This window comes from Epinephelus fuscoguttatus, linkage group LG9, assembly GCF_011397635.1.
Source record: "Epinephelus fuscoguttatus linkage group LG9, E.fuscoguttatus.final_Chr_v1".
Lineage (NCBI taxonomy): Eukaryota > Metazoa > Chordata > Actinopteri > Perciformes > Serranidae > Epinephelus > Epinephelus fuscoguttatus.
The window spans coordinates 23163126-23176884 of NC_064760.1; the positions used below are offsets into that span (position 1 = coordinate 23163126).

At 43.0% G+C, this 13759-nt stretch overlaps 1 protein-coding gene across 3 annotated transcripts in view; it reads left to right on the top strand.

Moving 5' to 3' along the window:
- LOC125894770 (Kv channel-interacting protein 1) overlaps nucleotides 1-13759 on the top strand; it is a 61225-nt gene that overhangs the window by 9496 nt on the left and 37970 nt on the right. The window contains exon 1 of one of the 3 annotated variants that reach the window (XM_049586360.1): nucleotides 2739-2883. The exons of 1 other annotated variant lie outside the window; for it this stretch is intronic. Coding sequence is in view for 1 of the 2 variants with exons in the window: in XM_049586358.1 (XP_049442315.1) it covers nucleotides 11236-11293 (58 nt within the window). In the remaining variant the exon portion in view is untranslated. Of the gene's footprint in view, nucleotides 1-2738; nucleotides 2884-10660; nucleotides 11294-13759 lie in introns of those variants that run through there. One more of the 3 variants, XM_049586358.1, reaches the window with a different exon arrangement.

A 13759-nucleotide genomic window follows, 5' to 3' on the forward strand; every position in this document is an offset into this window, starting at 1 on the left:
TGTGTGTGTGTACTGCTCTACTACGGCTCCAAAATGCTGTCATATCACTTTTAATGTGCCATAGGGGACACAGTGCATGTTTAATACAAAATATAATGCATAATAATTCATATGGAAGAGGCTCTCAGGGGACGAGACGCCGTTCTTCCCCCTGAAATGCTGTAATCAATCCCCAAGCTGCATACAATTAACACTTCCATCACTCTGATCTGCTGAGGAGGAAGGAAGCGAGGGACACAGAGGGGGAGAGTCAATAGAGGTGTTTGTATTCAGTTCACAGAGACCAATTGGGTACTTTAGGTAAAGAAATAAGCAGCAGTAAACAAAAATGTGATTTTCATTTGCACTTTTTAAGAAGCTAACACCCTGGTGTGTCATCCAGGAATAGTAGTGACAGGAATCGTGTACAGTAGCACCCGTGGGAAAGGTGATGCTGTCTGTTAAACATTTATGACATAAAAAAAACAGTAAATATTTAAAGCAGGCTGAAAAATGAATGTTTCCCAGCTTGGTGTGAGTGTGTTTCTCATTTACTGTTTTTTGTCCTGTGCAAGTTCACCTCGAGCTGACTGGGTTTTTAAAGAGTTCTGCAAAATGTGCCATCTGTGTATCGACCAGAGGGAGTAGGTTAGATGGTCACAGCAGAGAGGAGTTTTTCACATCTTGACAGGTGACATAAAGTAAGTGGGCGGCGTACAGCACTGAATCTTCCTGAGAGATTCATTGTGGGGCAGAATAACAGCAGCCGTGGCCTTGAAAAGAGAAATAGACTGTTGTCATGGAAAGAAAACTCAAAACAGGGCAGATTCACCCATACAGGTCCCTGGTCTTTCCTATATAACATTGTTACCACTGATCAGTCTGTTAGGAGTGGGCACCAGTTCAGAAAAGTCACCAGCCATCTTATCTTGAATCAGTTACGGGGTCAGCACACCCAAATTACTATATGAAAAACATGGTTTTAGTTTAATTTGTCCATGTTTTGATAGATCTGAGTATAGTGAAGACGAATGGCATTTTGTTTTTGCCATCAATTGAAAAATTACATTTAACAAAGTGCTTACGAGTTTACAACCATGCCAGTAACTGGCTATAAACTTTGCGGGGCTGTAGCCTACTTGGAAACAGCAGTGCTTTAAAGTTCTAATGTGTAAGATTTCGTGGGATTTAGTGGCATCTAGTGGTGAGGATTGCAGATTACAACCAGCTTAAATGTCTTCCAGTTAGGATTTTTTCAGTGTTCATTGGTCATGAGGTTTTTACCAGGAGCCAAATTATCCACAGAGGTCTCCTCCTCTCCAAAACAAACCCAGTTATCAAAACTGCATCACTGGATAAAGCAGTTTCATGTTACAAATCAGTGTTCTACGGTGTTTGGCATTTGGCTGACAGGTCGTTAGCCCAGCACCTACTAATGTGTGCTCACCATTCTTCTCTGATAATTTAAGATCCAGCGTTCAGGTGGTTTTAATCATGCGATGAGTTATCAGCAGAGGTCTCTCCCTCTCCAAAACACATGCACCCAGTGATTTAACCCAGTTTAAACACTGAATAAAGCAGTTTCACATTAAAAAATCAGTTTTCCGACACTTTTGCTGCGGAGGAGCTGCCATTTACAGTTGGTGTTTGGTTTGTCTGTTCTGGGATACTGTAGAAACATGGCAGTGCAACATGGCGACTTCCATAGACAAGGACCTACTCCCCATGTGGGTTTTTAAGGCATTGTCCACTGAAAGCAGCTGCCTGTGAGAGTAAACCAAAACAGCAGCACCTGAGGCAGTAACATCCAAACAAGCTTGTACTGAGTTGTGGAGAGTGATCCTGCGATTCACTGATACAATGAAAACATAAATTATAGATTACAGTCCAAATCCCAAAGATATTAACAGACAATGAGAGAGCACTAAGAAACCAGTAAATACTCATTTTAAGAAAGTGGAGTCAGCAGTTTGCTGACATTTTTGCTTGATAAATAACTTAAGTAATTTTCTTTGATTGAATGATCACCTAATCAACATTTCAGCTCTATAGAGTGCCCCAGATATGCCATTTTTCTGTAGGCCAGTGGGGGAGTTAGTATTACATTGGTTCTCTTGTCAAAAAGCCATGGGATTTTTTCATCGGATTCTGGATTACTGCAAATAAATAAACTGTGGCGAAGAAACATTTAGATAGACTACTTATGCGTTTTGTTCAGTAACACTCAAGTGAACACCACTTTCAGAACTGATGAAGCCTAAATGCATTCGTCACAAGTAAAATTGTAACTTTAGGTCAGAAACGAACTACACTATGGTCCCATATGATTTAACATCCCTACCACAGTGAGGCTGTACAGCTGTGATGACATTCTGTAGTCTCATTTAGCCACTTGTTGGCAACCACCTTTTGTAAGACACATAGAAGCTTCAAAGTCCTCAAGTGGGATATTTATTAGGTGTAACGATCCATTGATTTGGATCAATATATCGATTCAGTGATAAGCGATCCTTTATCATTGATGCAAAGAACATCGAGCCATATCGTCATCTTTAGGATATGCTTTTATTTTGAAAGTCTGTGTCACCGTCAAACAGCAGCAGGCAGATGGCATGCAGCCAAGATGCTGAGGATATTGTTATTTACACGGGCATTAATTAGCAGTGTGGAAATATTCTCGATTTTGGAGAATATACAGGTCAACAGACAGAGCATATGTAAACACTGCCGTCACGAGCTACAACCGGAAGTAACGGTACCTGCCTGGCAGGGGATCTCACGCAGCCAACTCCTGACAGCAGTAGGTTGTCAGTTTTAACTATGTTGGGCTGAAAAAAAAACATGCACACAGGCTAAATGTCAAACGTGCTGTTCTGTCGGGAGGTGCAGCAACTTAAACCAACGGTGAGTAGTAAAAAAATATATGAATAATAACGTTAGATGGAAATTTGTTAAGGTTAAGCTGCAAGTTGACAAAACACAGCTAGCCGCTAAGCTAATTTATAGAATGTAAACATGCTTGAGCTTATAATGGGTGACAACCAAAAAACAACTGTTTTGTCTCTGAACCTTGACAGTTATTATTGAGTTGAATTTTATTCCTTTGTTAAATGTTGCTGTTAATCCATGGCTGTTGGGCGGAGTTTGCTGTCAATGCTTTGAGCCAGATAGGCCTGAAGTTTTATGAAAATATTATAGTTTGGCTTCAAATGAAAAGATTATTTCCAGAAAGGTGTCTGTGACAGAAAGCCCTGAAGATTAACTTTATTATGCTGTGTTAGTGGAGTCAGTATAAAGGTAACTCCACTGCACTTAACTGGTTAAAATTATTTACATTATTTAGGTGTTGTTTTTATCTTTAATCGCCAAAGCAAAAAAAGAAAGAAAGGAGTGGCAGATTGTTCTCTAACAGACTGTGTTAAATGGGCATCACAGGCTCCTGAATCAAATCAAAACTGTATCGTAGCAGACTTTATAGTATCAGCAAATATCATCTTGTTGTTTAAAGAATCCATATAATATTAGCCTATATCATGATGAAACTAGTGATTCACAACCCTATTTACTGATGGATTTGATGCCATAGCACAAAATGTGAAAGTCTCTTCAGCTTTTTTAACCACAGAGAGAGCGGTTCGTCCACCGATCGGAAGATCAGCTGTTCGATCCCTGGCTCCTCCAGTCTGCATGTCAAAGTATCCTTGAGCAAGATACTGAACCCCAAATTGCTCCCGATGATACTTCCATCGGTGTGTGAGTGTGTTAAAAACTGTGTAGCAGATGGCACCTTGTATGGTAGCCTCGGCCACCAGTGTATGAATCTGTGTGTGTGAATGGGTGAATGTGACTCGTAGTGTAAAAAGCGATTTGAGTGGTTGGATGACTAGAAAGGTGCTATACAAATGCTATACCCATTTGGGAAACCCACTGACATTGAGACGAGGGAACCATGAGTGGTAAAGTGCTAACTCATTTCCGGGTTTTAGGACTCATTCCTGGGGCACTCAATACTGAGGAAATAGTCCCAGTAGTCACCCTATTTTTTTTGTTTCTTAAAAAGTAGACTTTTAAGGTTTTAGCACCACACATTCCATTCACCTCCATTGTACTGGTTTTGCAGGAGTAAATCTCAGAAATGGACATCTCAGAGACTATCTGCACGACTTCATACTGATAGAGGTAATTTATTTTTTGTGATTCGGGTGAAATGATCCTTTTAGTGATGATTATGTATCAGCACTTGTAGCACAATGCCATTCTAGAGGCAAAATGACTTTGGCAGTGTTAACTCACTCCCTGCACATTGATTGCAGTCAGGCCTTGTTGCACAGCTTGGATTCTGTTGTTTGTAGTCTATGTGGGAGCAGCCGATTTCAGCGGCGTTACACCTCATTCCCATGTCTGTCAGGGTGGTTGAGCTCGTCTCCTCCACTCCTCCTCACTCCAGTAAATCAATCTGTTTGTTCTGATGACTCAGACGACACTGAGCCCGTTAGTGGCCAGGTGCAGTTTTCCCTCCTTGTACAGTGCTTCTCTCCGTTCCGCCTACCTAACTCTTTTTCATCTCTCTCTCTCTCCCTCTATTCTGTCCCGGCCATCTTGTTTCTGTCATTTTCATCTCCCTCGCTCCCTTATTCCATCTACCCCCTCCCTCCTCACCTATCTCCCCTCCATCAACTTTGTCCTCCCAATTCTCTGCTCTAATTCGCTTCTCCCCACCATCTCCCTTTTTCCTCCCTAACCTCCTCCCGTCTTTCATACCTGCTAAATTCTCCACTCTCATCAGCCACACTCTCCTCCCTCCTTCCTATACTTATTGCTCCCCTGTCTCATTCCCTTCGCTTGCACCATCCTTCCTTCCCTCCACGCTGCCCTCTCAATACTCTGCTCAAATTGCGCTCGTCTCCTCTCCTCTCCTCTCTGTGGTCATCGCTACGACAGATTCCATCCAGCCTTCGTCTGATAAGACTGGGCAGCGACTAACCAGCCAATTTATTATTCACTGCCAGCTCGCCACATTTCCTCTGCTTGTCAACACTTTCTTTCTCTGCTGTCAAATGCTATCTGCCTTTCCCCCTTCTTACTACCCCACTGTCTAACCCCATCCTTTTCTTTGCTTACCCTCCATCCATTCATCCTGGCAGCCATCTCAATCTAGTAAAAGGTCCGTTGTGTAATGGTTAATAAATGATGAGAGAGCGGTAGGCTGGCACTCGGAATGATCCACAGCACCCTGGACAGGACTGTGTAGCTGCACAGATGATGTCAGGCTTAATGTCTTGGAAGAGTTTGGCGCTCGGCCTAATGTGATGAACCTGTTGCTGTTCAGTGTTATTGCGCTGCAAGTGCATGGTCTGCAAAGCTATTTTAGTTTCCTTGTTTAAAGCACTTAGACGTTAATGCCTCAATTACTTTGTCTGTTTGTGTTCGTCAGCAGGATACCTCAAAGGCTTATGGATTAGATCCCTTGAAAATGATTACATATTGGTGATGATTTACAGCAGATCTCGATATATGTGATCCAGCCTGGTCGACCTCCAGGGCATAAAAACGCCGGTTTGGAAGTGGACCTTGGCATCAGATTCGGATGCCCAGTGCACCCTTAAGTGTCTGTCTGTGAAATGTACTGGGCTTCCAGCCAACTCCAGTGTAAACCCATCTGTGTCATTAATAGACATTCAGGGCAACGGACATAGTGTGAAGTGCAAGAATGTCCACTTAGGGCAGGAGGAAAAAAAGGTGGATGAGTCCAACAAGTATTGGACTTTGACCCAGGAGCCCGGTGTTCATGTCCCATGTGAAACTAAAAGTCACATCAGTCATTATGTTGATGTTAGCATTTCCTCAGTCTCTGTTTTTAAGGAGTACTCTTATTTTAGTGCTAGTCTGTATCAGATGTGCTGTATAAGTAAAGTCTGATTCATTGATTGATTAGTCACGTGAGTCGACTGATGTGACTTACATTAACCATAATCTTTTATCAACCTGAACCAAGTAATTTTTCTGCCTAAACCTAACTACTGATCCCCTCCGTCAAGTTATAATGCAAATAGCAGCTGCTTGGCTTCTGCCCAAACAAAAATACATACTTGTCATATTTTAAGGGAAGGGATGAGATCACGTTGAATATTAACTTAAACAATATTCACCCGCTCAATTTTTTTTTTGTTACACTTATTTTTAGTGTTATGTAAGTTCCTAATGATTTCTCACCAAGTTTTAAGGAAAGAACCATGTAATTTGTGATTGATTGTGGATTAAACAAAGAGTGATCAGTTACAGCACTCATGAGTCTATTAGAGAATTCATAGCAGGTCATTGTAACATGCAAAAACTTGTCCACAGACAGACATACTAGTCTACATGTATGAAAACCTCTAGAGCTAGACCAGAATATTTGACTATAACGGCTTTCATTTGATGGATAGATAAGGTTTTGGTTTTCAATTTTTTGATTTGGATATTCATATCTTTCTCTTTATTTCACAGTGCTTTGTCAGGCGTTGTCCCTGATTCAGTTATTATTATATATATCTACAGTTTATCCAAAATAAGAAAAATTGTCACAAGCTGTTATTATGTCACAAAAAGTGCATTGATGTTACCTTGTTCAACCAAAACCCTTGGTAATACAAACCAACATCAAACACACCAAACCTTTTGGAAAATGCATTTAATGACAAAGAACACTACAAACAATAATACTATAGAATAATAGAATCCGGAGGCGATGCCTCGTTGCAGCGGTTGCAGGTTCGACTCCGGCTTGCGACCCTTTGCTGCATGTCAACCCCCACTCTCTCTCTCACCCCATTTCACTCTGTCCTGTTCATTAAAGGCAAAAAGCCCCCCAAAAAAATCTAAAAAAAAAAAAAAAAGAAAAATAGAATCTGTAAAAATTAATGCGGTTAAACCAAAAGTCAAGTATTGTAGTGCTATGCCGTCCATCTCAGCTGCCGAGAACTTTCTGGTCGGAGTTATGTTCACCCTCCAACCCAAACCAAAGCTTCCAATATCCACTATTGATCACTATTTAGTCCCCAGAAATGGGTATTTGGGACAGCCTTACTGACTTCAAACAAAAGTGGCAGCATAGATTGTTGCAGAAAATGCCCTCCAAACATTTGTTTAGGTTTAAGGGATGAAGCTTTACCATACTGTCATACTGTCAGGATAATGACTCTTTTTCATTGGGAGCAAAGTAGAAAGTTGCGTTGGCGATCAGAGTGGCTGGATGGATTATAAACACTGTCTCTGCGTCACGATCTCTGATTTTGAATGTCAGCATCTGCCTTGATCTTTTTCCACCTGCCCACTGACTCCTGGTCGATTACTGACCTCTTTCCAATTGATGTTTTCACCTCTTTTGGTCTGATGTTCACAGACAGCTGACGTAGTCTGTTTCCAGCGCTCACTAGCAGGTTGTTTGCTATTTCCCTGCCCTTATGTCCACAGTTACTGCAAGTGATGCTACACTCTTAGAAATAAGAGTTGCAAAAGGGTTCTTCCTGAAAAGCTGAGGTTCTACACAGAACCATTTGCTTCTGAAGAACCTTTTTTCAGGAAAGGGTTTTTAAGAGGATTCTTTGGAAGGCTAAGGGTTCCATTAAGAATCCCTTTTCATCCAGCTCCTCTGCAACGCTGAAAGAGTAAAGGCTGTTGTCGTAGCAATTTCGTTAAATCTCCACCCCCTACAAAAGATGATCGTGAACCATGAGTGTTGTGGATTGCGCTGGACCAAATTAGTTCCGGCCCTGGTAAGAGCCTCATGAAGCCTAGAGTCCCGTTTCCACCGAGCAGTACAGCACTGTACAGTTCAGTTCAGTTCGGTTTTTTTTTTACGTTTCCACTGTGAAAAATTGTGGATGGTACCAATGGAACCGTTGCGTACTGTCCCCATTTTTGGGGTACTAAAAGGTGGAGCTGTGGACACTGTAGTCTGTTGATTGGTCAATAGCGGACGGTCACCTTTGCTCAGAGCTGAATAACGATAAACGAGGTGTAGACTTCCCTCTGTGTCACCGTTAGGAAATACAGTGAGTGCTGGATGGAGCAGTGAGTGACAACAACCCCGCCCACATTGGGAGTACCATTTGTGGTGGAAACGCTAAGCCGACCTAGGGTCTAGGTATATGTCTGAAGGGTTACTTTTCGTTCCAAAGGTACCATACCGAAAATGTTTGGTGGAAACAGGGCTTTAGGCTTCTGGATGTGGTTCTTTTTGTCCCAGGCTAACTTGTTACTAAAACCATGATTAGTAGGAGAGAAATCTATGGGTATTGGTTAATGTAGTCAGTTACTATTTTTAGAGCCCCCCTGGGTTCTAGGTAACACCCTTGGAATATAAAGGGTGCCTTGGTAGAACCCTACTGGGTGGGTCCTTGTTAGCACACTTAGAGGGTGGAAAGAGAAAGCCCCAGAGAGGGTTTTGGGTGGAAAGTTGCACCACAGAAGAATTCTTTGTAGAACCTCTTATTGGGGGTTCAGGGTGGAACCTTTCATAAATGGTTCCAGGCACACCCCTTAATGCTGGATTCAAGGTAGAAACCTCTGAAAGGGTTGCAAGTGGAACCTTTGTAAAAGTTTGTATCGGATCAAAAAGGTTCTAGTTAGGACCTTGATCTCTAGAAGTGTACCTGCCAAGTCTTCTTCTCTTGGGTTTACTATCTGTAAGCAGAGATCCAAATTATTACCATAGATATTTAGTTCTGTATTTTAATCAACTCCATTTGCTGAAGGAGCTCGTGGGTTATGGTCTCTGGAATCTCCTTGCTCAAACAGTATGTCTGAAATTTTTGCTTTTAGACAATTTCCACACAATTTTGAGGCTAGTCTGGAAACAGAGGACTTAATTACAGATCCAGTTGTCTCCTTATGCTAAAATTAAAGTGATAAGAATGATGTATTTATGTGTGTAACTCCGAGAACAATTTAGTGTTGTAGGAGGTTTGTTTTCTTCCAGTGCCACCTGGGTTTTGGGGTTTTTGAGCAACTTTAATACAGTTCTTTTCCAGTTGACAAGCCAGTCTCACCAAATGGTCCAATGAGAAGCTGTTCTATTGTATTTACTCACTGATTGCTTTCTGTCCTCTTCAAATATGTTCATTCTGGGCTGTTTGAAAAATTAGTATTTAGAAAACAACTGATCAGAAAAGCCTGTTTTTTCCAGCTTTTCCACTGTGGTGCTTTTTCAGTTTATCCAGTGGATTTTCAACGTGTTTGATCAACCAAAGGCTTTCTCCCCACTGTTAGATGTGTACGTAACCCCTCCACTGAAGTTAAACATCATCACTACAGCAAATCACGCTCCTTATCTCGTCTGTTCAGCCGAGCTTTCAGAGTTTAATCAGCGTGTCTGTCTGTGTGTCGCTGCTGTGGTGTGTATTTAAAAACCTGTTTCTCTCTGTTGATATATTGCCACTCTTACTCGTGGGTGTTTGCATGTGTGCCTGTGTGGTTGTGTGTGAAATGCGGTTGTTATTGTTTGATTTTGATTAGAGGCTGCTGTCAGATCTGCCTCTGTCTGCACAGCTAGAAAAGGAGAAAGAGGAGGTGTGGGGTGAGCTCTTGCATACCCAAAAAATGTCTCTCATCATTACCCTTACCCTGCAGTGCTCCTTTTTCCACTTCTTTGTCTATCTACCCCTCTCTGCTTCTCTTCTCTTTTCAAATTTTTGCTCTCTCGTCCACTCGACACCTCCTCCTTCACTCTTGTTTTTACTCTGCATTGATCCTCAGTGTGTAAGCTGCTGCAGCCAGTAGCTTTTAATGAATGCCATGGCCTAATGGCTTTATCATTGGCCTTGATGGCCTCAGCTCAGCCACGCCGATGGCTCGGCTGTAAATTGTTTTCTTAACTAAGGCCACGTGAGGAATCTTAATAGGTGCTGCAGTCGATTTGCCCGCCAATCTCAACAGCTTGGTGTTACATAGGGGGCAGCAAGGGGTTAAGTGTGATTGACAGAGGAGCACATGTGTGAGGTGGTCTGTGCAGTTGACTGGCGTCATTCCCCCTGTTTGTATTGTCGTAGAGGGTGTGTGGCCTTGTTGTGCATTCCTGTGATGGATACATCAGCGAGTCGAGAGCAAAAACATGTCTGATACAGCGCGCTGATGCCGGCGCTGACATATGCGAGGCAGTGTTTCTGCAAATGTAGTGGTGTCAGATGTACAGGGCTTTGTCCGTGTCCCACCCGCTAGCAGAATAATTACGCACACACAAGCAGACACACAAGCAGACACACACCACCTGTCAGACTCGTGCATGTAGAGATAAAGCAGCAAATGCACTCTCCACAGTCAGACCGTTTGCCTGCTGAATAGCAAAGCGGGATGGATCAGTCTAGCCCTCCCTTATCTCCCCCTCACCTCTTGCACTCTTCATCCCTCTCTATCTCTCTATTTCACCCCCTTCCCTCCCACCCCTCACCCTCTCACTTTGCCTCCCCTGCCGTTTTTTGAATCCTCCTAATTTGTCTCTGTCTCTTCTTTCTCTTCTCCTCCCCCTTTCCTGCTCTTCCTCCTCTCAGCTTTCTCATTCCTCTTCCCCTTCTCTCTCTCGCACTCTCCTTTGAGTTTTGTCCTCCCCTAGACTCCTCTCGCACACCCCTCTGCTCTCCCTCTCTCCGTCTCTGTCTCTTCCTGTGCAACAGTGTGCAATCCCTCTTTCCCCACCAGACAGACAAAGAGAGCGACTGAGACGAATAGAAGGGGAAGAGGGAGCAGAGAGAAGCAGAGACAGAGAGAGGCAGATACATAAAGAGCCACAGAGGAATTGATGGAATGACAGTCCGGTGGCGGGCGACACACTGGGGGAGAGAGGAAAGAGGGAGGGTCTGCATGGTAGAGAGAGATATATAGAAGAGATGTAAAATAGGCAGCCTTAGTGACAGCGTTAGACAAAGGTAGCTTCAGAGTGCATGTGCGCCCTCTATTTCATTCACACACTCTCTCTCTTTTAAACACACACACACATCTTCTCTCTCTCTTTCTCACTCACTCACTCACTCACTCACACAGACACACGCACACACCCTCGAGCAGAAGCAGCAGAGCAGTGTGGGTGTGAGGCGGCATGAGAAGTGATATCTGTACTTCTACACATACAGCTGGCTGATGGACTAACTTAATTACAGCACACACACACCTACTGTACTGTACGCACTCTTACCAGCACACCTTGATTATAGGCAGCCAGACACACACATACCCACACAGAGGCGCAAGAACACAACCTGTCTGCGGCCAGAAGTCAACATGGGTCTTGTGATGGGAACCTTTTCCATGCAAACCAAGCAGGTGAACTTCCACAAAGGTAAGAATTTATTTTTTCAAATGATCAGGTTTCTGTGTGTGTGTGTGTGTGTGTGTGTGTGTGTGTGTGTGTGTGTGTGTGTGTGTGTTCACATGCATGCGGCTGTCATACGAGAGGAGCACCTGTCATGTTGTTTGAGCCTTAATGATGGAGTCATGTACGTTTGCTCTCAGTGTCATGAATATTGCACAGGAAGTGCATTATGGGAATGAGCTGAACGTACAGTATTCTGAGCAGCGATGTAAAGTTGGTGAGAAAAAAAAATGTCATTCATTATTGGTTTATGATGCAATCTCCAGGCCATCTGCCCTGTGGATTTAGGAATACATGTGTGTATTTCTATGTGTGTATGTGTGTGTGTGTGTGTGTGTGTGTGCAGCTGTGCCACTGGGGATGTCTATAAAAGGTGATGGTATTTACCCCTCTCCAGACCAACCTGCTTCCTGTCTGCCTTGTTTGTTTGACAGGAGGAAACTGGCACTGACACTTGACGCGTGCATGCTAATGTGTGTATGTGTGTGTGTGTGTGCTCACATACATAAAAGTGTACAGCTTTGTTCATGAAAATATTTATTATTCATCATTTATGTAATATTTATTATGCATTGATGCATGCATACTAATATGTGTGTGCCTATAGCCATAAATAAGTAACTGCACCTTTGTCCATGAAAATATTTATGCACATAATTCACTCCTAAAATGTAGGCGTATATTTGTGTATGTTGTCTGGCGGCTGTGGCAGCAGTGTGTGTGTGTGTGTGTGTGTGTGTGTGTGTGTGTGTCTGTGCGCAGTAAATCAGTGTGGTGTAATCCGTCAGCCTTTGGCCATGGTCTGTCCTGTCTGTTGACCTCAAACCTGATGGCTATCACCGTCAGACACATAGCTGCATCTCACAGACTGAAGGGACAGAAAACAGGAGTCAGAGCTTGTTTTCCCCTGCGCTGTCACATGCAGGGAAAGAGGAGGAAAATAATGCAGAAATCCCTAACCCACAATGAGATCATGTAAAACAGGCTGTGTGTTACATATGCTTTGACAAAAGCTGCGGAGGCGATGTAAGTGATGTAAATTATGGGCTGTGAATGTTGTGTAAGAAAAATGCCTCTCAGCTGTCTGTATTTTCAGTGTTATACCTGTCAAACATCACACAGAGTATTCAAAATAGCTATAAAACACTGTAGAGACCCTATAAATGTGTTTGTGAAATACAGGCACATATAGCATCCTGCGTGGGGTGTTTATTTTAATTCCCGACCTACGCCTCATTTCAGTGCACAGCAACAGCTCAGATACTTTAGATCCGTGCTGAACCGATACACGAGGCACAGTTTCAAGGTGGAGCCCTAAAATATGAAAACTATAGCAAGATCCACAGAGAGAACACGTGTCAGCCGTGTTGTCCTCTAACCCATTTACTAGTTGGGGAAAGCAACAATGCTTACGAAGCAGCTGAGATGTATTTTTAGCTAATTTTTTTTGCGCGGGAAAGGCTCTACTCTAGTTAGGATAACCTCCAAACAGCAGCCACTTTGAAGTATGCGCTGTTAGGGTGAGAGGAGGAGGCCGATAGATGAGTAAAAGTGGGAGTGAAAAATTGAGAAAAGTTGAGAGGAGGCGAGGTTGCTCCTCAGGGGGCTGCAGTGTGAGTGTCAGCGAATGTGTGTGTGTTTCACCATCTGCTGCTGTGTTTATAAAAAGTGTCCTAATGAAAGCAGGGCAGGATTCATTTTGCATGGAAGGTTGGCCCATCCTTGATCACCACCCAACATGAGGCAGCAACCAGCTGAGCCAAAGTTAACTTGCTGAGGATACAGAACTTTGTCAGGGTAAAAAATTATTTTCTAAAATGCAGTGTGACTTTGCGCAAGGCAGAGGCATGACACACTTGAGTCAAACTCATGAATGTGATCACTCTAGATGTGACAAGGCAAAATCAAAGACTTGCAGTATGACATGACTTCTCTTGGGCTTAACCCTTGCGACTCCTTACCTGGAGTGACTTGATATCCTCCCAGAAGCGCAAAGATTATAAATAATGCAGAAAAAAATTGTGTGCAGCCAATCGTGTCTTTAAAGGCGACCTTGTCTGCTCATTTTCAGTTTCATACTCATATCTTAGGTTTGTACCAGAACATGTTTACATGCTTTAATGTTTAAAAAACACTTTATTTTCCTTGTACTAACTGTGCTGGAACACCTGTATTCACCCCCCTGTCTCAAATGCTTTGTTTTAGCGCCTGTCTCTTTAAGCTCCGCTCCTGAAAAACCCTGGTCTACTCTGATCAGTCAGTGTTTCCAGGTCTGATGCATCATGGTGTCTCTGCGCCAACATTGCAGCTGGGGAAATGACTATAAAAAAATGGCTACATTTTCTACCATGAAAATCATCAATTAAGCTTTTATACACAACTGGGCATGTTCCAGCAACTTAATCCCAACTCATCAAACACTGACGCTTGGGC